The sequence below is a fragment of the Bufo bufo genome, chromosome 3 (genome assembly GCF_905171765.1).
Source record: "Bufo bufo chromosome 3, aBufBuf1.1, whole genome shotgun sequence".
Classification (NCBI taxonomy): Eukaryota; Metazoa; Chordata; class Amphibia; order Anura; family Bufonidae; genus Bufo; species Bufo bufo.
Window position 1 is genome coordinate 234,172,710 of NC_053391.1, and position 27,656 is coordinate 234,200,365.

General features: G+C 43.1%; 1 protein-coding gene across 1 annotated transcript in view; it reads right to left on the minus strand.

The window, feature by feature from the left end:
- Window positions 1–27,656, minus strand: part of LOC120995066 (C4b-binding protein alpha chain-like) — a 128,058-nt gene that overhangs the window by 35,260 nt on the left and 65,142 nt on the right. The window contains exon 6 of the mRNA XM_040424043.1: window positions 7,827–8,009. Coding sequence (XP_040279977.1) covers window positions 7,827–8,009 — 183 coding nt within the window. The remainder of the gene's footprint in view (window positions 1–7,826; window positions 8,010–27,656) is intronic.

Here is a 27,656-nt window from a genome sequence, read left to right on the forward strand (position 1 = left end):
CAGTAGAAGGCGCAGGCTCCTCCCCCTCTCAGTAGTAGACTCAGGCTCCTCCCCCTCTCAGTAGTAGGCGCAGGCTCCCCCCCATCTCAGTAGTAGGCTCAGGCTTCCCCCCTCTTAGTAGTAGGCTCAGGCTCCTCCCCCTCTCAGTAGTAGGCTCAGGCTCCCCCCCCCTCTCAGTAGTAGGCTCAGGCTCCCCCCCCCCTCAGTAGTAGGCTCAGGCTCCGCCCCCTCTCAGTAGTAGGCTCAGGCTCTTCCCCCTCTCAGTAGCAGGGCTCCGTCTCCACACAGCAGCAGTCGGTCCTTCCTTCCTCACTGATTAGCAGTGCTGGCCAATTGGAGGAGAGGCTGTCAGCGCTTTTGAGTGACAGTTTTTAGACCAATCAGCTTTCCTGGTCAGTAAGGTTGGATCCACAAGGTACAATTTTCGAGAAAATCGCGGCAAGATGCAGAGGTTTTTTGCGGCGATTTTGTAAAAATCAGACCCTGTGGACACAGCCTTACTGACCAGGAGTGCTGATTACACTAAACTCTGTCAGCCCTTCCATGAATTAGCCCCTGAGCAGCACATTATCTTTCAGTCTGAAGTCCACAAACCAGTGGACCAGTCCAAGCTGTATGGCCCCCTCGCACGCTGGGCCGTACCAGCTGCACAGTCGGTATGTCCGCCCCTGCTCATAACAGTGATTATTACAATAAAGGTGTATTAGGGTAACACTGTATATGCACACCTCCAGCTTTTTCTACAGGTGAACCAATATTTCTCTTATGAAGTGTTATTTGCCTTTTTTTATAACCTATAAATCATTATTCTATGTAAAGATAAAGAACTTTGTAATATATCATCTTTAAAAAATGCCTCTTTCTTCACTAATCAGACCCATCTTTCCTCTAAGCTACCCTAGCTTGAACTGTCCGTAATTATTCAGGAAATGTACACTCACTAAAAATCTACAATAATTAAAGAGGTTAGGCCCATGCACAACATTTGTCATAAATGTATCATTGCAGGGGGTCCAAGCAGACCCTAATGAATCGCCAGAATGATGGTCCCATGTCTGCTGTTTGCACACTACCATTTTATTCCCTGTCTATGGAACTGACAGATATATCCGAGTCCCGTAGATATTGAATGGAGCATATGTGACCACTGGTCTGTTGAAATGAATGACTCAGGACCCCGTTCTCATGATTGGTAGGTTTTCCCTGTTACACCTAGAGGCTCTGCTCTCTCTGCAACTGCCACGCCCTCTTCACTTTGACAGGGCTAGGCATGATGCCTGGCCCTGTCAATTAATGCGCATAGGGCGCAGTAGTTGCAGAAAGAGCGGAGTCTCTAGGTCAGGGATCAGCAATCTTCGGCACTCCAGCTGCTGTGAAACTACAACTCCCAGCATGCACACATACGCAGTTCTTTTAACTCCCATAGAAGTGAAAGGAGGATTTTGGGAGTTGTAGTTTCTAAACAGCTGGAGTGCCGGAGGTTGCTGATCTCTGCTCTAGGTGTAAAGGCACCGCCCCCATTGCCCCTAGAGGCTCATTTGCATATATTAAAATAAACATTTTCTCTGCAATGTGGGCACATATGAACATAGGACCAGCACAGATGCCTTCAGCTGCCAAGTGCACATGTAACAGGTCAGCCAGTTTCATAGGTACAAATCTGCTGACAGATGCCCTTTAACCCCTTAAGGACTCAGCCCTATTTCACCTTAAGGACATGGCCATTTTTTGCAAATCTGACCAGTGTCACTTTAAGTGCTGATAACTTTAAAACGCTTTGACTTACCCAGGCCGTTCTGAGATTGTTTTTTCAGCACATATTGTACTTCATGACACTGCTAAAATTGGGTCAAAAAAGTTAATTTTTTTTGCATAAAAAATACCAAATTTAAAAATTTGCAAATTTCAAAGTTTCAGTTTCTCTACTTCTGTAATACATAGTAATACCCCCAAAAATTGTGATGACTTTACAGTCCCCATATGTCTACTTCATGTTTGTATCATTTTGGGAATGCCATTTTATTTTTTGGGGATGTTACATAGCTTAGAAGTTTAGAAGCAAATTTAGAAATTTTTCAGAAATTTTCCAAATCCCACTTTTTATGGACCAGTCCAGGTCTGAAGTCACTTTGTGAGGCTTACATAATAGAAACGACCCAAAAATAACCACATTTTAGAAACTACACCCCTCAAGGTATTCAAAACTGATTTTACAAACTTTGGTAACCCTTTAGGTCTTCCAAAAGACTTCATGGCAAATGGACATAAAATGTAAGAATTTCGATTTTTTGGAAACTTTTCCAATATAATCAATTTTTTCCAGGAACAAAGCAAGGGTTAACTGCCAAACAAAACTCAATAACGGTTGCACTGATAATGTAGTTTGCAGAAACACCCCTAAACTACATGTCCCATTTCAAGCCCCCGTTGCACCCCTAGAATAGAATTTCCAAAAAAGTGACTCCATTTAAGAAAGTACACCCCTCAAGGTATTCAAAACTGGGTTTACAAACTTTGTTAACCCTTTAGTTGTTCCACAAAGTTAATGGCAGATGGAGAAACAATTTTGGAATTTCTATTTTTTGGAAAATTTTCCATTTTAACCCATTTTTCCAGTAATAAAGTAAGGGTTAACTGCCAAACAAAACTCAATATGGGTTTCCCTGATTCTGTAGTTTGCAAAAACACCCCATATGTGGTCCTAAACTACTGTTTCGCCAAACGGGAGGACATAGAAGGAGGGGAACGCCATATGGGTTTTGCAAGGCAGATTTTGCAGGACTGGTTTTGTTCATACCATGTCCCATTTCAAGCCCCCGTTGCACCCTTAGAATATAATTTCCAAAAAAGTGATTCCATCTAAGAAAGTAAACCCCTCAAGGTATTCAAAACTGGGTTTACAAACTTTGTTAACCCTTTAGGTGTTCCACAAAAGTTAATTGTAGATGGAGAAACAATTTATAAATTTCTATTTTTTGGAAAATTTTCCATTTTAACCCTTAATTTATTACTGGAAAAAATGGGTTAACAGCCAAACAAAACTCAATATGTGTTGCCCTGATTCTGTAGTGTGCAGAAACACCCCATATGTGGTCGTAAACTACTATTTGGCTAAACGGCAGGACATAGAAGAAGGGGAACGCCATATGGTTTTTGGAAGGCAGATTTTGCTGGACTGGTTTATTTACACCATGTACCCTTTCAAGCCCCCTGATGCACCCCTAGAGTAGAAACTCCATAAAAGTGACCCCATCTAGGAAACTACGGGATAAGGTGGTTGTTGTTTTGGCACTATTTTAGGGTAAATATGATTTTTGGTTGCTCTATATTAATTAAGGGTTAACTGCCAAACAAAACTCAATATGGGTTGCCCTGATTCTGTAGTTTGCAAAAACACCCCATATGTGGTCCTAAACTACTGTTTGGCCAAACGGGAGGACATAGAAGGAGGGGAACGCCATATGGGTTTTGGAAGGCAGATTTTGCAGGACTGGTTTTGTTTATACCATGTCCCATTTCAAGCACCCCCGTTGCACCCCTCGAATAGAAATTCCAAAAAAGTGACTCCATCTAAGAAAGTACACCCCTCAAGGTATTCAAAACTGGGTTTACATACTTTGTTAACCCTTTAGGCATTCCACAAGAGTTAATGGCAGATGGAGAAACTATTTTGGAATTTCTATTTTTTGGAAAATTTTCCATTTTAACCCATTTTTTCCAGTAATAAAGTAAGGGTTAATTGCCAAACAAAACTCAATATGGGTTGCCCTGATTATGTAGTTTGCAAAAACACCACATATGTGGTCCTAAACTACTGTTTAGCCAAACGGGAGGACATAGAATGAGGGGAACACCATATGGGTTTTGGAAGGCAGATTTTGCAGGACTGGTTTTGTTTATACCATGTACCCTTTCAAGCCCCCTGATGCACCCCTAGAGTAGAAACTCCATAAAAGTGACCCCATTTAGGAAACTACGGGATAAGGTGGTTGTTGTTTTGGGACTATTTTAGGGTAAATATGATTTTTGGTTGCTCTATATTACACTTTTTTGAGGCAAGGTAACAAAAAATTTAAATTTTAAAATTGTTTCTACATTCGCTATTTAGTTTTGTGGAACACCTAAAGGGTTAACAAAGTTTGTAAAGTAACTTTTGAATACCTTGAGGGGTGTAGTTTTTTAGATGGGGTCACTTTTTATGGAGTTTCTAGTCTAGGCTACATCAGGGGGGCTTCTAATAAGACATGGTGTAAATAAACCAGTCCATCAAAATTTGCCTTCCAGAAACCATATGGCGTTCCCTTCGTTCTATGCCCTGCCGTGTGGCTATATAGCCATTTACGACCACATATGGGGTGTTTCTGCAAACCACAGAATCAGGGCAATAAATATTTAGTTTTGTTTGGCTGTTAACCCTTGCTTTATTACCGGAAAAAAAGGATTCAAATGGAAATTCTGCCTAAAAATGGGTGTTTTGGCACCGTTTTTATTTTATATTTTTAACGCTGTTCATCCTAAGGGTTTGGTCAAATGTTATTTTTATAGGGCAGATTCTTACGGACGCGGCGATACCTAATATGTCTACATTTTAACATTTATTTAGATTTTGCACTATATTATCATTTTAGGAACAAAAAAAATTATTTTAGTATCGCCATAGACTGGGAGCTACAGTTTGTTTTTTTTTTGGGCGACTATCTAATGTAGGGGCTCATTTTTTGCGGGATGGGATGGCGGTTTTATTGGCACTAATTGGGGGTGTATATGACATTTTGATCGCTCGCTATTACACTTTTTGTGATGTGAGGTGACAAAAAATGGCTTTTTTTACACGTTTTTTTTTTTTTTTACGCTGATCATCCGGGGGGGTTGGGTTAAATGTTATTTTTATAGAGAAGATTTTTATGGACGCGGCGATGCCCAATATGTATGGCTCTCAGACTTTTGAGACACTAAGCAGGCATCCTCAAACTGCGGCCCTCCAGATGTTGTAAAACTACAATTCCCACCATGCCCTGCTGATAGCTGTAGGTTGTCTGGGCATGCTGGGAGTTATAGTTTTACAACATCTGGAGGGCCGCAGTTTGAGGATGTCTGCACTAAAACTAATATTTTTGGGAATTTTTTTTATTTCCGTGTCTCCAAAGTCTGAGAGCCATAGTTTTTTATGTTCTCTAGGGGACTGTTGGGGATTCTAAAAATTTAGTACTCCATGGAAGTGTGATACTCCCTGAAGCAATCGATAATGCAGAGGCCCGGATTATCGGGGAACGTGTCACATTGAGTGGTGGTGTCCTTCCGTATCCCCCTCCTGTGACACACTCTGCACTTTTTTGGGGTTCGTTCCTTCTTTCCAGTATGGGGGACCACACCTGGAAAATGTTGGCCAGGGACGATACGGACGCCTCCAATTCCCGAGGTACTCCGGCCTGTTCTTTACCGGTCTGAAAAAATCAGGTCCTTGAGGACTGCCTCATAGAATTGGAGGAATGTCCCTGTGCTGCCAGCGCTTCGGCATAGTACAAAAGCGTTGTACAAGGCAACCTGTACCAAGTAGACCGCAACTTTTTTGTACCATGCCCGGGTTTTGCGCATGGCATTATATGGCTTGAGGACTTGATCAGAGAGATCAACTCCTTCCATATACAGATTGTAGTCGACGATACAATCGGGCTTGAGGACCGTTGCCGCGGTACCTCGCACAGGGACAGGGGTGAGGCTGTTACCGTGGATTGTGGACAGTATAAGGACATCCCTCCTTATACCTGACCAGGAACAGGTTTCCACTGGTAAGGGCACGGGTCTCACCTCTGGGGATAGGTACCTGGAGGGGGTAGGTAGGGAGGCCGCGTTGATTTTTCCGCATGGTCCCACAAGCGGACGTGGATCTGGCGGCAAGGGACCTGAACAAGGGAATGCTAGTATAAAAGTTATCCACGTACAAGTGGTAACCCTTATCTAGCAGTGGGTGCATAAGGTCCCACACGAGTTTCCCGCTAACACCCAGAGTGGGTGGACATTCTGGGGGTTCAATACGGGAATCTCGCCCCTCGTACACACAAAATTTGTAAGTGTACCCTGAGGTACTCTCACAAATTTTGTACATTTTCACTCCATACCTCGCCCGCTTAGTGGGAATGTATTGGCGGAAACTGAGTCTCCCCTTGAACGCAACGAGAGACTCATCAACTGCGACCTCCCTTCCAGGTACGTAGGCCTGCGCAAATTTGGCCCTGAAGTGATCGATGAACGGCCGTATCTTATACAGACGGTCATGGGCAGGATCACCTCGGGGGGGACATGCTGCATTATCTGAATAATGCAGACATTTCCGGATGGCCTCAAACCGGGGGCGTGTCATGGCCATACTGTAGAGTGGGGTCTGGTAGAGGACGTCCCCACTCCAGTATTGCCTGACACTGGGTTTTTGCACTAGACCCATGTGCAGCACGAGGCCCCAAAACGTCCTTATCTCGGCTGCACTGACCGGCGTCCAGCCATCGGGTCTAGCCAAAAAGGAGCCCGGGTGCTGAGCAACGAACTGTTGGGCGTACAGGTTCGTCTGCTCCACCATCAGATTCACAAATGGCAGCACCCCTGGTGGGTCTAGGGTCTCACAGCTAAGTGCTGTGGACCCCAACCACCAGAGACCACCAGAGACAATAAATCAGTTAAATTATTATAATTTTTTTTCCCCTAACTAACTCTCCCTTCTATCCCTGCCTAATCGTGCCTCTCCCTCACTGACCCTAACCTACCTGGAGGGCGATGGGTGCAGGAGGGTGATGGGTGCCAACGGGGGTTTGCAGGAGCTGGTGAGGACGGTGCTGGACGGTGCAGGTGCAGCAGCAGGAAGAGGAGGGGAGAGAGGAGCGCCGGGAGTTTGAATCTTCCGCCTCTCTCCAGCACCAAGGACAGCACCAATCAGCACCAAGGTCAGCACCGCCGCCCCCAAATGCTCGGACTGTGATTGGTGGTGTGTAATCACACCACCGATCACCGTCCTTTTCCGGTTCATCGGGTCACTGGAGACCCGAATGGACTGGAAACGCAGCAAACCGCAGGTCTGAATTAACTTGCGGTTTGCTGCGATCGCCGATGCAGGGGTCACATGACCCCCCCCCCGGCGTTGTGACAGGATGCCCGCTGAATGATTTCAGCGGACATCCTGTTCCGATTAACCCCCGCCGCAATGTATTTTTTAAGTTAGGACGTACCGGTACGTCCTGGGTCCTTAAGGACTCGGCAAACGTGGCGTACCGGTACGTCCTAAGTCCTTAAGGGGTTAAGAGTACTGATCCTGATGTGTCTGCTAAACTGTGAACTTGAGATTAGCTGTTATCGGTGGAACAGGAGGCAGTGCTTCTGAGAGTGGGAGACATCATAGCAGCTAGCAGCTGGGTTCAGGAGAAACTGACTGAGGGGAAGATTTATCAAACTGGTGTAAAGTAGAGCTGGCTTAGTTGTCCATAGCAACCAAGCAGATTCCACCTTTCGTTTTCCAAACGAGCTCTCAAAAATGAAAGATGGAATCTGATTGGTTGCTATGGGCATCTAAGCCAGTTCTACTTTACACCAGTTTGAAAAATGACTCCCCCCTGAGCCTGCAGAAGGAGAAACTGCTAAGCATTGTAAATATAATTGGTCAGAAAGAGTGTTATTACTCACGTACACAATACAGACTATTCTGAAAAAGAGCTTGAAAGTGTAGGTAGGTATCCTCTGATTTATGGAACACATCAGTGATTTATAGAATGCAGCAAATAGTTTATAAAATAATAAGACACACTGTAATAATAAGATGCATGTAATGTTACAGATTCTACCTATGCATTTTGGAGGGTTAGAACTCCATGTTCCCTTTTCTGTGCAGGACGCAAAGGTTTCACCATATAAGACAGATTTGGGGTTGCTGCATCGATATTGAATAGTATCCAAGAAGGTATATTCATCCTTTTCTGGGGAAAATATCCCATTGAGAATTGAAGCTGGAAGGGGGCAAATCACAGCTGAAAAGAGAAAAACATATAGCTGGTGAATGATAAGTTATTTAAATTGGGTTTTAATACAATGATAGTATTTTTTTATACTTTTGGTGATTTTTTTTATTTTTTTTTATTTGACCATAGTTCACCTGCCAGTTTTTCAGTTTATACAGGCACAGGATGAGGAGAATTTTCACATAATCATGCAGCTAGCCATACAGTTCACATAGCTCATTCAGCTAGCAGCTCCCCCCAATAGGCCTCCTGCACACGACCATATGGCTTTTTTTAGTGTTTTGCAGTCCGTTTTTTACGGATCCGTTGTTCCGTTTTTTTGTTTCCGTTGCGTTTCCGTTTCCGTTCCGTTTTTCCGTATGGCATGTACGGTATGCAGTAATTACATAGAAGAAATTGGCCTGGGCATAACATTTTCAATGGATGGTTCCGCAAAAACAGAACGGATATGGAAGACATACGGAGTACATTCCGCATGTGCTCCGTTTTTTTTGCGGACCCCATGACTTGAATGGAGCCGCAGAACTTGATTTGCTGGCAATAATAGGACATGTTCTATCTTTCAACAGAACGGAAATAAGAAACGGAATGCATACTGAGTACCTTCAGTTTTTTTTGCGGAACCATTGACATGAATGGTTCTGTATACGGACCGTATATGGAACGCAAAAAACGGCCCATAAATCGTGTGCAGGAGGCCTAAATACGCATTCTCAGTTTGACCAAGTGTGCATGTGTCCTCAATGAGGAGAGGAAAGTTGACCACTGTCAGACACCTGTGGTGACAGATTATCTATCCTGAGAACAAAAGGATGGGACATGTTAAAATTCAATATGCTGATCCCTCTTCTGCCAAAATCTCAGGAAGGTGTCCAATACATTGCATATAGTCGGCCGGCCCAGCTGGAATCTATGGATTCCTCCCACACGCCGTACACATGGGATGACTGGTAGCTGAAGGCTTGTTCAGCCGACAGCTCTCTCTCAGTCTCATACACAATTTTGTCAATGGGAGAGGTGAAAAAGCCACTGCCAGAGTCTTCTAACAATAAATCACTGGGCACTGTGAATCCAATATATGAGTCAGGGGGCCCGCATACACATTAGATGTTTGGTTAAATCAGATGAAATTGTCAACCCTTAACTTTACACTTAAAAGGGTTTTCCACATTTTTTTTTTTACTGATGTCCTATTGGATAGGTCATCTTCTGGATAGGTCATCAGTATTTGATCGGTGGGGGGTGCGACACCTGGGACCTCCATGATCAGCAGTGAGCACCGCGGCCTTCTCGCAGCTCACCAAGCACAGTGCTGTACATTGTATAGTGGCTGGGCTTTGTACTGCGCTCAGCCCCATGCTCCTAGGCAGTGACCGATGAACATGACGTCACTGGCCAAGAAAAAGCAGAGAGAACGCTTACGGCAGCCCAATGGTCCATAGACACAATGGGTAGGAGAGGAGCCGCATTGACTGCTATGGAAGAGTTTTCTAGGCATGCTCTGTGACCATGCAGATGTCAGGAGGGAGCTGTGATACCACCTATTGTGAATGGTGGATCCTGTGTAGTCTGTACACAAAGGTGCTATAATAAGGCTACAATGATAAGGAGATGACAGCAGTAAAGTCATCTGTACAGACCAAGAAGTGGTCTTAGTGGCCAGTGCGAGAACTGTAGGTTTTATGGTTTTTGTTTAAATATAGATATTGACATGCAAAATTAAAAATAACATCACCAAATATTCTTTAAAAACTTGTTTTACATAAAAATGTGCTTTAAACAATTGTTTATTTTCTGATGACACATTTCCTTTAACACTTGCTATATCTAAAGTGTATTGCCAACTTTAGACTGGGGATTTAAATAGGTTGTTTCATCTGGGACTTTGCATATCACTTGATATACCATCAAAGTCAGATAGCTGCAGGTCCCACCTCTAAGACCCGCACCAATCTCTAAAATGGGCCCCTTAAAGTTCATGAGAGCACACCATGCATGTGCGGCGTGCTCTCCATTCATTTCGATAGGAGTACCGCAAATAGCTGAGCGAGCACGGTCACCGCTCCATTCACCTCTATGGGAGTGCCGGAAATAGTCAAGCCAGTGCTTGTCTATGTTCAGCAGTCGGATAGAAATAAATAGACAGCACTGCTGCTCATCGCTCACTTTGGGGGAAACACGTGCGGGTCCCATGGGTGAGTTAAACCCTTTGGTCTCATGCACACGAACGTTTTTAGCGTTCCGTTGTTAGAGATGTGTGAATTTTAGTCTATATTTTTTGTATCTCTAGGACTGTAACTGGTTAATCTTAAGTTGTTGCAAACTTCTTATCTCAGGATCCTCCCCCCTCCCCTTTCTGCTGTTAGTCGAGCTCTGTCTATGCAATGCTATGAGGAGAAGAAGGGGGGGGGGGGGAGAACTGTGCTGTGGGCAGTGTGAAAGGATGCCAAATCCAATCCCTTGGCTGGAGTAATATGATATACACATATTACTCACTGCCTATAGAAGAACGCCTCTTTGAAGTGTCATATATGACGTGTGCAGTATTATGGTTAGGATAGACGCCATTACAACATGGCGACGATAACCAGATGTTTACATTAGTTCACATTCCAAAGTAGTGCACAGTGCGCAGATGCTAGAGTGTTATCTCCTCTTCTCTTATCTCTTCTTCCTTTTGAGCCAATGAAATAATGCCTGGTCCTCAGAAAGTACTGCCCTTTTCTGAAGATGTATATACTGCTTACTTTCTGTAATAAAGTAGAGATGCATTGACCATCTATGTGTCAGCGTCTAGTCTCTCAGCCATGCGTGGATATTAACCCCTGGGGGGTACTTTGATTCGGAGCACCAGAGTGTTTCTTAAAGGCTTTAATTAAAAGCCGCTTTATCAATTGGCACCCATCGTGGGGCCCCAAGGCGAAGGGAGCATCAACAGCCGACACACAAGAAGCCCCAGGACTTGACGAACGGCAGAGAGGAGATGGCCGGCTTTAATAGAACGGTAAGAAAACTCTTACCCGCCTTTCTGCCATTTAATTCATCACTTCATGTTGGCTTAGTCTGCTGTGAGGTGGTACCCATGTAAGTATAGTAGTCGGCTAATATGATAAAAGCCTGGGGTCCATAGAACCATAATCTGAATTGATAGATCACTCTGGTGTGTATATGTGTGTTTATGTGTGTCAGTATGGTCCGAGGAGTAAATTGAGCATGGACAGTAAGACCACAGACAAAGGGAGGGGACAGTAAATTCCTGGTTTGGAAGGGGGCGCTGTAGCGCCGAGGTGTGGGACAAAGTAAACTCCGGCTGACCTGGCAGGAAGACGCGTGGAGCCACCTGACCTCCAAAGGGGGAAGACTGCGGAGATATTCTCCACCTGACCTGACCCCAGGAAGATGCGTGCGGAGCCGCCTGACCCCCGGAGAGGGGAAGACGTGTGGGGAGTCCCAGCTGACTAGTCAGACGTGATAGTCAGATTTGAGCCAACCAGAGGGGAGGGTGAATCCTCTGTGGAGGAAAGGGTTAAAGGTGCCTCTTTACTCCTCTGTTTTGTGTGCGTCAGTCTGAAATACTGCTGTTGAAATGGGCCAGTCCCAGTATTATGAAGAAGGAGAAAATACAGCCCCTAGCTACTAGCGAGGGAAGAGGGAGATTATAGGATGTGATATTAATGGAGAATTGAAAGTTAAAATGTGAAAAAGAATGTTACAGAGAAAGTGTGGCCCCGGACAGCAGGTCGCCCGGCTGGCAACAGGGATGAAAATCTGTAAGAATCTGTGAAGTTAGAGCTTACAGACTGTGGACATCAGAACTCCTGTGATGTTGAGGGGGGGTTATAATGAGTGAGAAAGCAGTGTCAGGATGTTAATTGATGGCACTAGCAAGAAAGAAAGTGCCCCAGTGTCTGCAATCAGAAAGGCGCTTGTGTTAAATGTTCAGAAATGAACTGGTTAAGTTTTGTTACCCTAATGATATGTGTGTGTTTAAATAGGGAAGATCCATAGCCCTAGCATTAGAGCTTAGAGCAGTAAAAGATGGTCAGTTAATGGATAAGTATTGTACCTAATGTGAGCCACAGAACACAAAGGTGTTAGAAAGATATCTCTGAAGTAGTTCTACTTTCCAGAGTGTGAGAAGACGCAGTATTGTTTGGTGCATTATCTGTAAAAGTTTGAGGAATATTTAAGATGGTTGAACGTCCTGTGATGGACTGATTCACTTTCCCTGCCTTAACAGAGAAACATTCCTGAGATAAGAGAAGCAGGCAAAGAAAGAAGGGGGGAGGGAATCATGCAGAATAAGTGATGTTATATGTGTAATAATTTTCTTCTTTCCCAAGCAGTGTAATGTGGGAATCCAGCTTTTAACAAAAATTATTATATATGTGCAACACTAACTAAGACCACATGGCATATAAGATGATTTGGGTTTAACAAAATGACTGAATGATTATAACATGTATATTGTCTTGTTCTAAGATTTGATTAATCACAGAGTGAAGACCAGAAGACATTTGAAAACACAGCACAACAGCGACATAGACCATCAGCAATTCTGGGTGTGGTGTGGCTATCTGTTTCCAGGAAAGCTGTGTTTGTCTGTGCTGCAAGTTTTGGGATGAAACAAAGAAAACTATGTGGCTGGGTTGGAAGACAAATGATTCAGTGGAATGTGAATGGGTGTGGCTTTGAGTTGTAGTTGAGACGAATATGTGTGAAGACTGATGGATGTTCTTAGCAGAGCTGTGTATGCAATTCATATTTTATGTATAAGGGCGTGGTTATGAGCTGTTTGTGAAAATGAGTACATGAAAATGTGAATGCGTATGGAGTACGATATTTGTTTTTAAATAATATGCGCATTGAGAATTTTATTTTATTTTTCTAGGAAGATTTTTGGTTTTTATTGGTGCCAACAGTGTTGATTAAGCTGTACATTTTTTTTCAATGTTTGAAGTTACATGTTACATGTTAAGTGTTGTGCTAAACATCAGAGCTCTGTTCTCATGGACAGCTGGGACACTACTGATGGACAAAAGGAGGACCACAGCGTCCAACTGAAAGGGGTGGACTTAGATGACTCAGAGCGGAGGGAGGAGGATAGGGGTGGACGTTACAGACAACGACAGCCCTTGTGCCCATCCCCTAGTTATAAGACACTCCTATGGAAGATGAGAAGTCCTGTTTTCCAGTCTATTAATTCCGCGATAGGAAAAGGTGGATACCAAGCAACATCAAGCAGCATTGGTGGTTCAGTGGTGCCAACCATAGGTAGTGTTCCTTTGGCATTGCTTCAGCCCTGATGTCAAACGCCTCATTGAAGTGAGGAAAAAGTAAGTCTGCCACCCTATAATGGTCCTGGGAGATGGGCCTGCAGAGTCTGTGGGACCCAGATCCCAGAAGAGAGAGTGTTGTGCTGTGTGTGGTACTCCTTGTCCACACCACACGAGAGGATTGTATTCTATGTTGACCATGCCCGGATCACTGTCCATCCCCACAGACACCCATGTTTTTTGTCATAAGGAGAACACAATGATAGGGGGGGGGGAGTTAGATCAAGATTAGGAAACAGGAAATCCAGTATCGGCTCTACTTTTAAACATTTTTAGCAGATTCAGTCTGGCCCAATGATATCCCTCACTCTTGGTGATAAAGAAGTAGTCCCGTTTTTGATTGATACTGGAGCAGCCAAGACAGTTGTGCACAGCAAACATGGCCTCCCCTGATTTACTCTCCAAGGACACCAGTCTTTGGGTAGAAGTGGATGGGAAAGTAGTACACTCCACTTTCAACAGAAACCATCCATATTAGATTTGCTCCTAACCAAGATCCGCTTGCCCGTTTGCTGGTCAGTGGTAACACCCCCTGTTGCCTCCTGGGTGCAGATTTGCTTGCAAAAGTACATGCTAGTATCTCATATCAGGAGGACGGCACTGTGAAGCTTACAGGTGCCCTCAATGACCAGGAACTTTGTTTGTTGGCCATTAGTGATAAAATTCCCTGGTCCATGTTTGTATCAGTACTCCCAGAAACTGAGAAAAGCAAACCCACTCACCATTGGATGGTACATGACCTACATGCCCTTAATAAAGCCGCAGTTTTTAACACCCACATCGTGCCCAATACACACACCTTGTTGGCTCAGGTTCCCATTACCTCTACTCACTCCACTGTGATTGATTTGTCCTTTAGTCCCTACCGCCTCACAGATGAGGTGGTAGATGCTTTTTATGCCTAGAGCTGGCAATTTTGTGTTCCCCCACACTGGGCCTATCAGATTATTGCATTTAGATTGTATTGTTATAAAGTGAGTGGCCATGACTCAGCTGTCCTCACCCAACTGCATGGCCAGCAATAACGCCCCATAGCATATTATTCAGCCAGACTTGATCCCGTGGCCAGAGGTGCCCCTTTTTGCATCAGAGCTGTAGTAGTTGTACTAGTTATGCTTGATGAAAGCTCTGAGATAGTTCTGAACCACAAAGTGATGGTGATATTACATCTATCCTCATGAACGTACAATCCAAATGATTGTTTTGTTGCCCGTTATTTGAGAATGCAGTGTTCCATTTTGTTGTCTGACAATGTTGCTCTCCAAAGGTGTAATACTTTGGACCCAGCCACCCTGTTGCCTCTGGATCAAGGGGGGAGGGAAGAGTTAGGGCACCGCACTTTAAACTTTTCTTCCAGATTTCTTCCAGATTCAAAGGAAGAGGCTCCTGACTGTTTGCAGATGATGTCACAAGAGGTAGTGGGATTTAGTAAATCAGCCATTAGGTAATCTAGATCATGTGCTCTTTGTGGATGGATCGAGGTATGGCCAGGATGGCAGGTACTACACAGGTTGGGTAGTGGTGATTAAACGTGAACTACCACACATGTCTGCTCAAGAAGTGGAGCTAAAAGACTCTGAAGATGGCTTGCAGATATGCAGATGGAAAAATAGCCAACATTTACACTGGTTCCAGGTGTGCTTTTGGGATAGCCCATGACTATGGGCCCATATGGAAAGCCAGAGTCTCCTTGATCGCTTCAGGTAAACCCATCGAAAATGGGGAAGCAGTGAGGTCTCTGATGGAAGCCCTCTTATCACTAACATGAGGGGTGATGATAGCAATGAAAGGCCACTGTAAACAGATGCAGAGGAGGCAAAAAGGAAAGCCACGGCAGATCAGGCGGCAAAAATGGCTGCAAAATTACCTAAGCAGACCCCTGTCTTAAGTGGCCACAGTTCAGGTCCCTGAAATAACTCCTCCTGTCTCCCGAAAGTTCTTAAGACCTTACAGAACCAGATGGGGAAGGAGGAAAGGGACTGGTGGATGGAAAAAGGGGGGACTACAAATAAGAAGGGCCTAAAACAGTTCCAAGGGAAACTTTGCCTTCCCAGGTCCCTCTACTCCACGATGGCACAGGCAACCCATGGAGTGATGCACCAGACAAAAACTGCTATGTGTGATTTAGTACGTAGCATATGGTACGCCCCAGGATTCAGCACTGTAACAGTCAGATATACTCAAGGATAAATGATTTGTGCCCAGAACAACATGGGCAAGGTGGTTAAGGTACCCAAGAAACATGTCTTGCTTTTTGTATCTGTTTCAACGTTTGCAGACTACCTTCAACAACCCAAGGTGGGCATGTATGAGTATGTATAGAATAAAATTAGGGTGAGCACTCAACAAATGGCGTTTTGGAAATTAAAAGTTTAATTAAACACTAAAATAATGTTAAAATATTGTTAAAATACTACAATACACACGAAATGAATGATAAATACAGTCATGTGAAAAAATTTGGACACCCTTTGAAAGCATGTGGTTTTTTGTAACATTTTTAATAAAAGGTTATTTCATCTCCGTTTCAACAATACAGAGAGATTAAAGTAATCCAACTAAACAAAGAAAACTGAAGAAAAGTCTTTTCAAGATCTTCTGTAAATGTCATTCTACAAAAATGCCTATTCTAACTGAGGAAAAAGATAGGACACCCTCACATGTATTCCCTCTTAAATTGGCTCAGATCTCACACAGGTATATCACACCAGGTGCACATAATTAGTAGATCGTTACTCTGCATGTTGAATGAGGCTTGCCCTATTTAAACCTCAGACATTTAGTTTGGTGTGCTCCTGACTGTTGAAGTGAGAGTGAGCACCATGGTGAGAGCAAAAGAGCTGTCAGAGGACTTCAGAAAAAAGATTGTAGCAGCCTATGAGTCTGGGAAGGGATTTAAAAAGATCTCTAAAGATTTTGAAATCAGCCATTCCACTGTCCGGAAGATAGTCTACAAGTGGAGGGCTTTCAAAACAACTGCCAACATGCCCAGGACTGGTCGCCCCAGCAAGTTCACCCCAAGAGCAGACTGCAAGATGCTAAAAGAGGTCTCCAAAAACCCTAAAGTGTCATCTCGAGAACTACAGCAGGCTCTGGCTACTGTTGATGTAGAAGTACATGCCTCTACAATCAGAAAGAGACTGTACAAGTTTAACTTGCATGGGAGGTGTGCAAGGAGGAAACCTTTGCTTTCCAAGAGAAACATCGAGGCCAGACTGACATTTGCCAGAGATAAAGTTGACAAAGACCAGGACTTCTGGAATAATGTTCTTTGGACAGATGAGTCCAAAATTGAATTATTTGGACACAACAGCAGAGGACATGTTTGGCGTAAACCAAACACAGCATTCCAAGAAAAGAACCTCATACTAACTGTGAAGCATGGAGGTGGAAGTGTCATGGTTTGGGGCTGCTTTGCTGCAGCAGGACCTGGTCAGCTCACCATCATAGAATCCACGATGAATTCTACTGTGTATCAGAAGGTGCTTGAAGAACATGTGAGACCATCAGTTAGAAAATTAAAGCTGAAGCGGAACTGGACCATGCAACATGACAATGACCCAAAACATACTAGTAAATCAACCAAAGATTGGCTGAAAAAGAAGAAATGGAGAGTCCTGGAATGGCCAAGTCAAAGTCCAGATTTGAATCCCATTGAGATGCTGTGGGGTGACTTGAAAAGGGCTGTACGTGCAAGAAACCCCTCAAACATCTCACAGCTGAAAAAGTTCTGCATTGAGGAGTGGGGTAAAATTTCCTCAGACCGATGTCGAAGACTGGTAGATGGCTACAAGAACCGTCTCACTGCAGTTATTTCAGCCAAAGGAGGTAACACTCGCTATTAGGGGCAAGGGTGTCCTATCTTTTTCCTCAGTTAGAATAGGCATTTTTGTAGAATGACATTTACAGAAGATCTTGAAAAGACTTTTCTTCAGTTTTCTTTGTTTAGTTGGATTACGTTAATCTCTCTGTATTGTTGAAACGGAGATGAAATAACCTTTTATTAAAAATGTTACAAAAAACCACATGCTTTCAAAGGGTGTCCTAATTTTTTCACATGACTGTATGTATATACAACTTCATACATTAACAATTCGCATAAATAGGTATTTGTCCCATTGGGTATACGCAGTCTCTTTGTAGGACAATATGTTGTTTTATATGGTTGTTAAATATAGTAAATGTCCTGTATAGGTTATCCTGCTAAAGCGTGTCTCTTTCAACAATCATATGCTGGTTGATAATAAATGGTACGTCTTCGGTAATGTCACCCAATATCATATATATTTGTTCAGCTTTGCGCTCGCTGATTCAAATTATGTGGTGCCGGTCATGCCGGTATTAGGGCAGATTACGGAGGTAACTGTGTCTTACCTTCCTCGTGTCTGTCCCAAGTTTTCCTCTAATCCAGCGAGGGCAACGCATGACACAGTTGGCGTGGCTCTGCGCGCTCCTTCGCAGACTCACCGACTTCTCGCGGGAGTTGAAGTTCTCTTCCGGCTTAGTCCGTTCACATGACTTGTATCCAGCGCAACAAGCACAACAGAGAGTCTATCTTTTCCAGGTATTTCTTCTGGTTGTTAAATTTCTCGCATGGCCATGCAAGTTACTGCGGAGATATTTTCTTCTTTATTAAAGCGATCCAGTCCAGACGCGTTTCGGGAACTCTCCTTCCCTTCATCAGTGGTATCGCATCTGTAGCAATCTCCGCCTTTTATACCCACAGTCTGGATCAAAACTGTGGATTCCTGGATTTTACTGGACTATAAATACGCATTTTATGTGCATTTTATGTGCGTTTTTTTCGCACTTATGCGTTTTTTGCAATATGGATTCCTTTTCTCATTCTAAAGCTCTTGTGTGAAGGAAAATATTGTCCAAGATTGCATGGATAAGTTATTCGCAATCTAAACTTAGTTTTTTTCTTTTTTTCAATTTTCAATAAAAATATATATATATAACAAATAGAATTGTATAAATTGGTATAAAGTCACCTGGTTGTTACACAATATATCCTTTAGTCAAAAATTGAGTCGCGCCGTATTTATGAATTTGGATCCATGTTACCTGCTGGCTTGAATGCCGAGCTGGAGCTATTTGGATTTCTGTAGGGAGGTGGCCCGATATCCGACTCTCATGCCATAGTCAGGCCGCAATCGGCACTGTGTCATGGATTCGGATCCGGATCCCCATCCCTTTCAGGTCCATTCCATTTATTAGCTCCAATTAAAATTTAACCACCTCAGCCCCTATGGCTTAAACACCCTGAAAGACCAGGCCACTTTTTACACTTCTGACCTACACTACTTTCACCGTTTATTGCTCGGTCATGCAACTTACCATCCAAATGAATTTTACCTCCTTTTCTTCTCACTAATAGAGCTTTCATTTGGTGGTATTTCATTGCTGCTGACATTTTTACTTTTTTTGTTATTAATCGAAATTTAACGATTTTTTTGCAAAAAAATGAAATTTTTCACTTTCAGTTGTAAAATTTTGCAAAAAAAACGACATCCATATATAAATTTTGCTCTAAATTTATTGTTATACATGTCTTTGATAAAAAAAAATGTTTGGGTAAAAAAAAAATGGTTTGGGTAAAAGTTATAGCGTTTACAAACTATGGTACAAAAATGTGAATTTCCGCTTTTTGAAGCAGCTCTGACTTTCTGAGCACCTGTCATGTTTCCTGAGGTTCTACAATGGCCAGACAGTACAAACACCCCACAAATGACCCCATTTCGGAAAGTAGACACCCTAAGGTATTCGCTGATGGGCATAGTGAGTTCATAGAACTTTTTATTTTTTGTCACAAGTTAGTGGAAAATGATGATTTTTTTTCTTTTTTTTTTCTTTTCTTACAAAGTCTCATATTCCACTAACTTGTGACAAAAAATAAAAAGTTCTATGAACTCACTATGCCTATCAGTGAATACCTTGGGGTGTCTTCTTTCCAAAATGGGGTCACTTGTGGGGTAGCTATACTGCTCTGGCATTCTAGGGGCCCAAATGTGTGGTAAGGAGTTTGAAATCAAATTCTGTAAAAAATGGCCAGTGAAATCCGAAAGGTGCTCTTTGGAATGTGGGCCCCTTTGCCCACCTAGGCTGCAAAAAAGTGTCACACATGTGGTATCTCCGTACTCAGGAGAAGTTGGGGAATGTGTTTTGGGGTGTAATTTTACATATACCCATGCTGGGTGAGATAAATATCTTGGTCAAATGCCAACTTTGTATAAAAAAATGGGAAAAGTTGTCTTTTGCCAAGATATTTCTCTCACCCAGCATGGGTATATGTAAAATGACACCCCAAAACACATTCCCCAACTTCTCCTGAGTACGGAGATACCAGATGTATGACACTTTTTTGCAGCCTAGATGCGCAAAGGGGCCCACATTCCTTTTATGAGGGCATTTTTAGACATTTGGATCCCAGACTTCTTCTCACGCTTTAGGGCCCCTAGAATGCCAGGGCAGTATAAATACCCCACATGTGACCCCATTTTGGAAAGAAGACACCCCAAGGTATTCAATGAGGGGCATGGCGAGTTCATAGAATTTTTTTTTTTGGCACAAGTTAGCGGAAATTGATTTTATTTATTTTTTTCTCACAAAGTCTCCCTTTCCGCTAACTTGGGACAAAAATTTCAATCTTTCATGGACTCAATATGCCCCTCACGGAATACCTGGGGGTGTCTTCTTTCCGAAATGGGGTCACATGTGGGGTATTTATACTGCCCTGGCATTCTAGGGGCCCTAAAGCGTGAGAAGAAGTCTGGAATATAAATGTCTAAAAATGTTTACGCATTTGGATTCCGTGAGGGGTATGGTGAGTTCATGTGAGATTTTATTTTTTGACACAAGTTAGTGGAATATGAGACTTTGTAAGAAAAAAAAAAAAATTTCCGCTAACTTGGGCCAAAAAAATGTCTGAATGGAGCCTTACAGAGGGGTGATCAATGACAGGGGGGTGATCAATGACAGGGGGGTGATCAATGACAGGGGGGTGATCAGGGCGTCTATATGGGGTGATCACCCCCCTGTCATTGATCACCCCCCTATAAGGCTCCATTCAGATGTCCGTATGTGTTTTGCGGATCCGATCCATGTATCCGTGGATCCGTAAAAATCATACGGACATCTGAATGCAGCCTGACAGGGGGGGTGATCAATGACAGGGGGGGTGATCAATGACAGGGGGGTAATCAATGACAGGGGGGTGATCAGGGAGTCTATATGGGGTGATCACCACAGTCATTGATCACGCCCCTGTAAGGCTCCATTCAGACGTCCGTATGCGGTTTGCGGATCCGATCTATCTATCAGTGGATCCGTAAAAATCATGCGGACATCTGAATGGAGCTTTACAGGGGGGTGATCAATGACAGGGGGGTAATCAATGACAGGGGGGTGATCAGGGAGTCTATATGGGGTAATCACCACAGTCATTGATCACGCCCCTGTAAAGCTCCATTCAGACGTCCGTATGCGTTTTGCGGATCTGATCAATCTATCAGTGGATCCGTAAAAATCATGCGGACATCTGAATGGAGCTTTACAGGGGGGTGATCAATGACAGGGGGGTAATCAATGACAGGGGGGTGATCAGGGAGTCTATATGGGGTGATCACCACAGTCATTGATCACGCCCCTGTAAGGCTCCATTCAGACGTCCGTATGCGTTTTGCGGATCCGATCCATCTATCAGTGGATCCGTAAAAATCATGCGGACATCTGAATGGATCTTACAGGGGGGTAATCAATGACAGGGGGGTGATCAGGGAGTCTATATGGGGTGATCACCACAGTCATTGATCACGCACCTGTAAGGCTCCATTCAGACGTCCGTATGCGTTTTGCGGATCCGATCCATCTATCAGTGGATCCGTAAAAATCATGCGGACATCTGAATGGATCTTACAGGGGGGTAATCAATGACAGGGGGGTGATCAGGGAGTCTATATGGGGTGATCACCACAGTCATTGATCACGCCCCTGTAAGGCTCCATTCAGACGTCCGTATGCGTTTTGCGGATCCGATCCATCTATCAGTGGATCCGTAAAAATCATGCGGACATCTGAATGGAGCTTTACAGGGGAGTGATCAATGACAGGGGGGTAATCAATGACAGGGGGGTGATCAGGGAGTCTATATGGGGTGATCACCACAGTCATTGATCACGCCCCTGTAAGGCTCCATTCAGACGTCCGTATGCGTTTTGCCGATCCGATCCATCTATCAGTGGATCCGTAAAAATCATGCGGACATCTGAATGGAGCTTTACAGGGGGGTGAGCAATGACAGGGGGGTAATCAATGACAGGGGGGTGATCAGGGAGTCTATATAGGGTGATCAGGGGTGATCAAGGGTGATCAAGGGTGAATAAGGGGTTAATAAGTGACAGGGGGGAGGGTGTAGTGTAGTGGTGCTTGGTGCAACATATTACTGAGCTGCCTGTGTCCTCTGGTGGTCGATCCAAACAAAGGGGACCACCAGAGGACCAGGTAGCAGGTATATTAGACGCTGTTATCAAAACAGCGTCTAATATACCTGTTAGGGGTTAAAAAAATCCCATCTCCAGCCTGCCAGCGAACGATCGCCGCTGGCAGGCTGGAGATCCACTCTCTTACCTTCCTTTCCTGTGAGCGTGCGCGCCTGTGTGCGCGCGTTCACAGGAAATCTCGGCCATCGCGAGATGACGCGTATATGCGTCGCTGAGCGCAGGGCTGCCACCTCCGGAACGCGAATCTGCGTTAGGCGGTCCGGATGTGGTTAATAAGCATTTTATAAAAGACCTCAAAAAGAAAAAACAATGTAGTAAAAAGGAAAACAGTTTTTATGAGAAATTCCCTGCGAAGGACTTTTATGAGAGATGTTTTATGGAAGTAATTATGTGAAGATATTTTTATGAAAATGTTTTTGTGAGGGCATTTTTATGAAAATATTATATGATATATATTTCATGTTTTGTATTTTATATTTTACAGAGAACTGTCTTGCATCATTTACAATATGAATTGTCAAATAACAGTACCTAATACAGTATGTGTCTCAGCGAAAATAATATGAATGTTTTTGATCTTAATAAGTTTATATGAACTTTTATAATTTTTATGAATTTTAGTGTGTGTGTGTAACAATACACTAAAGGATATATTGTGTAACAACCAGGTGACTTTATACCAATTTATACAATTCCATTTGTTATATATATATATTTTTATTGAAAATTAAAAAAAAGAAAAAAACTAAGTTTAGATTGCGAATAACTTATCCATGCAATCTTGGACAATATTTTCCTTCACACAAGAGCTTTAGAATGAGAAAAGGAATCCATATTGCAAAAAACGCATAAGTGCAAAAAAAAAGCACATAAAACGCAACAGAGTATTTATAGTCCAGTAAAATCCAGGAATCCACAGTTTTGATCCAGACTGTGGGTATAAAAGGCGGAGATTGCTACAGATGCGATACCACTGATGAAGGGAAGGAGAGTTCCCGAAACGCGTCTGGGCTGGATCGCTTTAATAAAGAAGATAATATCTCCGCAGTAACTTGCATGGCCATGCGAGAAATTTAACAACCAGAAGAAATACCTGGAAAAGATAGACTCTCTGTTGTGCTTGTTGCGCTGGATACAAGTCACGTGAACGGACTAAGCCGGAAGAGAGCTTCAACTCCCGCGAGAAGTCGGTGAGTCTGCGAAGGAGCGTGCAGAGCCACGCCAACTGTGTCCTGCGTTGCCCTCGCTGGATTAGAGGAAAACTTGGGACAGACACGAGGAAGGTAAGACACAGTTACCTCCGTAATCTGCCCTAATACCGGCATGACCGGCACCACATAATTTGAATCAGCGAGCGCAAAGCTGAACAAATATATATGATATTGGGTGACATTACCGAAGACGTACCATTTATTATCAACCAGCATATGATTGTTGAAAGAGACACGCTTTAGCAGGATAACCTATACAGGACATTTACTATATTCAACAACCATATAAAACAACATATTGTCCTACAAAGAGACTGCGTATACCCAATGGGACAAATACCTATTTATGCGAATTGTTAATGTATGAAGTTGTATATACATATTTATCCTTCATTTCGTGTGTATTGTAGTATTTTAACATTATTTTAACATTATTTTAGTGTTTAATTAAACTTTTAATTTCCAAAACGCCATTTGTTGAGTGCTCACCCTAATTTTATTCTATAGACACTGTTTTTTGACCAGAGGGTGGGTGTCCCTCTTGCGGGTTATCAGCACCAATTCTATAATTTCGTCCTGAGTGAGCCACCATCTTTGAATATATGTATGAGTATGTATTGATATGTGATGACTTGTTTTCAGGATGGCCAAAACCGTACCCAAAGAAGTAAAGAAGATTATGGCTGAAGTTGTGTGCAGGTATGGGGTACCTTAGATCATTGAAAGTGACACAGGTTTTCACTTCACAGGTGAAATGATGCAGGAGATGATGAAGGTTTTGGGTGTAGGACAGGCCTTACATGCTTCGTACCATCCACAAAGCAGCAGTAGAGTAGGAAAAAGGAACTGAACAGGACACTAAAGTTAAAGATTCAAAAAACCTTAATAGAGTGCCTGCTGGTAGCCCTCTTTTAGTAAGGTATACGCCTAACTGTGAGACAGGCCTTTGTCCCTATAAGGTCCTTTTGGGGTCAGCCCCTAGGATAGGATTTTATTTCCCACAGCAGCTCCAGATGCAACATGGTTGTTTGACAGATTATGTGATCAGTTTTGTGCAAGCATTTGACTAAAGTATATTTTCGAGTTTTTGCTTCACTTCCAGGTTTTGATAAAGTACCAGGAACCCACCCACTTGTGTCTGGAGATTGGGTGGTAGTAAAAAGACATGTTAGCAAAGTCCTAAAACCCTGGTTTGATGGTCCATTGCGAGTGTTGTTGACCACAAGCTCAAAGAAAAGCATAATTGGATTGATTTCAAGGAAGTGTTGAGACTGGTTTTCCCTTGTGTGACTGTTGATCATGACTCAAAATAATATGGAAAAATTGTATGAAAACTTCGATCCAGACAAATCAGAAGCACTGATGACTTCCAGTCTTCCCCATATGATGTCAACGCAAATTAGGGAAAGATCATCTGACTTCCCCGTGCTCAAATCCAGTGTCATGGGAGGCTGTTCACTAGGAATGGCTTGTCGTGGAAGCTGGTGAAGAGGAGGCGGAGCATTGGGACAGATGTTTAGGGAGAGAATTAAAATTCAAGGGGGGACTGTTAGAGATGTGTGAATTTTATTCTATATTTTTTGTATCTCTAGGACTGTAACTGGTTAATCTTAAGTTGTTGAAAACTTGAAAACTTATCTCAGGAGCCTCCCCCTCCCCTTTCTGCTGTTAGTCGAGCTCTGTCTATGTAATGCTATGAGGAGAAGAAGGGGGGGCAGAGAACTGTGCTGTGGGCAGTGTGAAAGGATGCCAAATCCAATCCCTTGGCTGGAGTAATATGATATACACATATTACTCACTGCCTATAGAAGAACGCCTCTTTGAAGTGTCATATATGACGTGTGCAGTATTATTGTTAGGATAGACGCCATTACAACATGGCGACGATAACCAGATGTTTACATTAGTTCACATTCCAAAGTAGTGCACAGTGCGCAGATGCTAGAGTGGTATCTCCTCTTCTCTTATCTCTTCTTCCTTTTGAGCCAATGAAATAATGCCTGGGCCTCAGAAAGTACTGCCCTTTTCTGAAGATGTATATACCGCTTACTTTCTGTAATAAAGTAGACATTGCATTGACCATCTATGTGTCAGCGTCTAGTCTCTCAGCCAGGCGTGGATATTAACCCCTGGGGGGTACTTTGATTTGGAGCACCAGAGTGTATCTTAAAGGCTTTAATTAAAAGCCGCTTTATCACTGTATACGTGCCGTATTTTGATTCTGTATACGGAACCATTCATTTCAATTGGTCCGCGAAAGATGTGTGCTGTCCGCATCCTTTGCTCTGTTCCGTGGGCCCGCAAAAATTATTTTTGTGGACAAGAATAGGCTTTTCTATAATGGGCCTCCTGTTCCGTAAATTGCGGAAGGCACTCGGACGGCATCCGTTTTTTGCGGATCCGCAATTTGCAGACCGCAAAAAACTGCACTGTCGTGTGCATGAGCCCTTTTAATGACCACTCTGTTGTACTGCTGGAGGTCAGGCTAAGGCCTCTTTCCCACAACCGTTTGTTTTCCCTGTTTGCTGACCGTTTTTTGCATTCCTTATACGGTCCGTATACGGAACCATTCATTTCAATGGTTCCGCAAAAAAAACTTAATGTACTCCGTATGCATTCCGTTTCCATATTTAGGTTTTTCCATTCCGTTCAAAGATAGAACATGTCCTATTATTGCCCACAAATCACCTTCCGTGGCTCCATTTAAGACAATGGGTCTGCAAAAAAAAGGGAACACATACGGAATGTGCTCCGTATGTCTTCCGTATCTGTTCCGTTTTGTGCGGAACCATCTATTGAAAATTATGCCCAGCCCAATTTTTCTATGTCATTACTGTATACTGTATATAACAACACATAATGCAACAGCTCTCTACAAACCAAATAAAGTACAGAGGTATATTGTATTGCCAATGCTATGCTAATAAATTAGAGATGCTTAGCAAATACATTTTGTACAAAATTATTTGAACCTGTTAAGGGAAATATGGCTTTCAGCCAGAACCTCATCCTGATGACCACACAAATATGCCTAATAATTGGACCCAGTGGTATTCACCCATTCAGTATGGCCAGTAGCATTGTGTCCCTTGTTAGCATATCCTAGGCAGTTGAACAACATCCTCTTGACCAAGAGATGGGGGGAGATATTTGGGTGGTCACAGGGTGGAGTCTATGGTGGGGGGGGCTGGGACACAGCAAGATATAGGTGAAAGTTGGGAGTGAGGCGGGGGCTTCTCTTCCTGGACACCGATGGATGCAGAAGCAAGCTAAGTTATATGTGTGCGTATGTGGGTATGTATATAGACTTTAGACTTTATATGTGTACATATAGATATTAGCAGTCTGCAATTGTATTACCAGTTAGATTATATGCTGTTTATGCATGAGTCTCTATATGTACATGTACTAATGGTCAGGTACTGGAGGTGAAGAGTAGATCCAGTTGACTGTATATTGGTGGACTCTGGATATACTGTATATACATACACATTATTAGCCGCATTTGCTTAGCATCCAGGGTGGACAGGAACTGAGGTGGCTGTGTGTGGTGGTGTCCTCTATGTATTGTGTTATCTGTATCTCTATGTATATTGTCCATTACTTTGTCATCTCCATGTTATCAGTAAACTATTTTTTATATATAAGTATCTGCGAGGGTTGTGTGTTGCTCCTGGGATATATGAAGGACTGGAAGAGGTGTAATTTTACACAGGATATTCGGGTTGTTTGGGAAACAAAGGCAATTTGCTAGGAATAGAATAGAAGGGATGGAAAACGTGAGATATACATAAATCTCCATTTTCCAAGAGACAAAAATCCCCTCTTCAATGGCGAGCTAGGCCCAAATGTTTTAATTGATCTCTGTTAGGATATACTGTTGAAATTGCTGTTATACTGTGAATTTAGGTTTTTAGACCTGGGAGATTCGGACAGGTAACACAGTTTCATTCAGTCCTAGTGTGAGCTCAATTAATTACAGAGAACCTATTTAAGTGACATTCCTAGGTTACTGACTGTTTCCTATTATAACCTGTGAGGTTTGTTTTTGTTGGTTTTTTATTTTATTTTTTCTCCAGTCCTTCAGTAGAATCCTGCTGGTTGGTAAAAGATTCTTTCAGGAGTAACACACAGATTGCAGGGATAACCATGAGTGACAAAACAGGACATGGGACTTTTGAAAAGTTAAGTAGATACAGTACGTTTAACCCTGTATTGCCTAGATCAAATGAATCTGTGCAAATGTTATAGGAATCTCTGGTAGATCAAGCTGATTCCTATGACAAATTGCACATTGCTAAGCGTGGTGTGCTCAAACAAACTTCCAAGCGCCTTCACATGCTTGCTAAGCTGATGTGCATATTTGATGATGCCATTAGCAAGCTGGAGAAGGTGGAATCCTTTGAAGAGACAAAGCCCCTGTAAATTTGCATTGTTGTTGTTGTGCAGAAGCGGTTAAACAGGTTTCTAGTCTAGAAACACAACACAAAGAAAAAGTCAGTCAGATCAGCCTGCTGCAGTCTCAGTTAGGCTACTTTCACACGAGCGTTCGGGTGTCCGCTCGTGCGCTCCGTTTGAAGGGGCTCACGAGCGGCCCCGAACGCATCC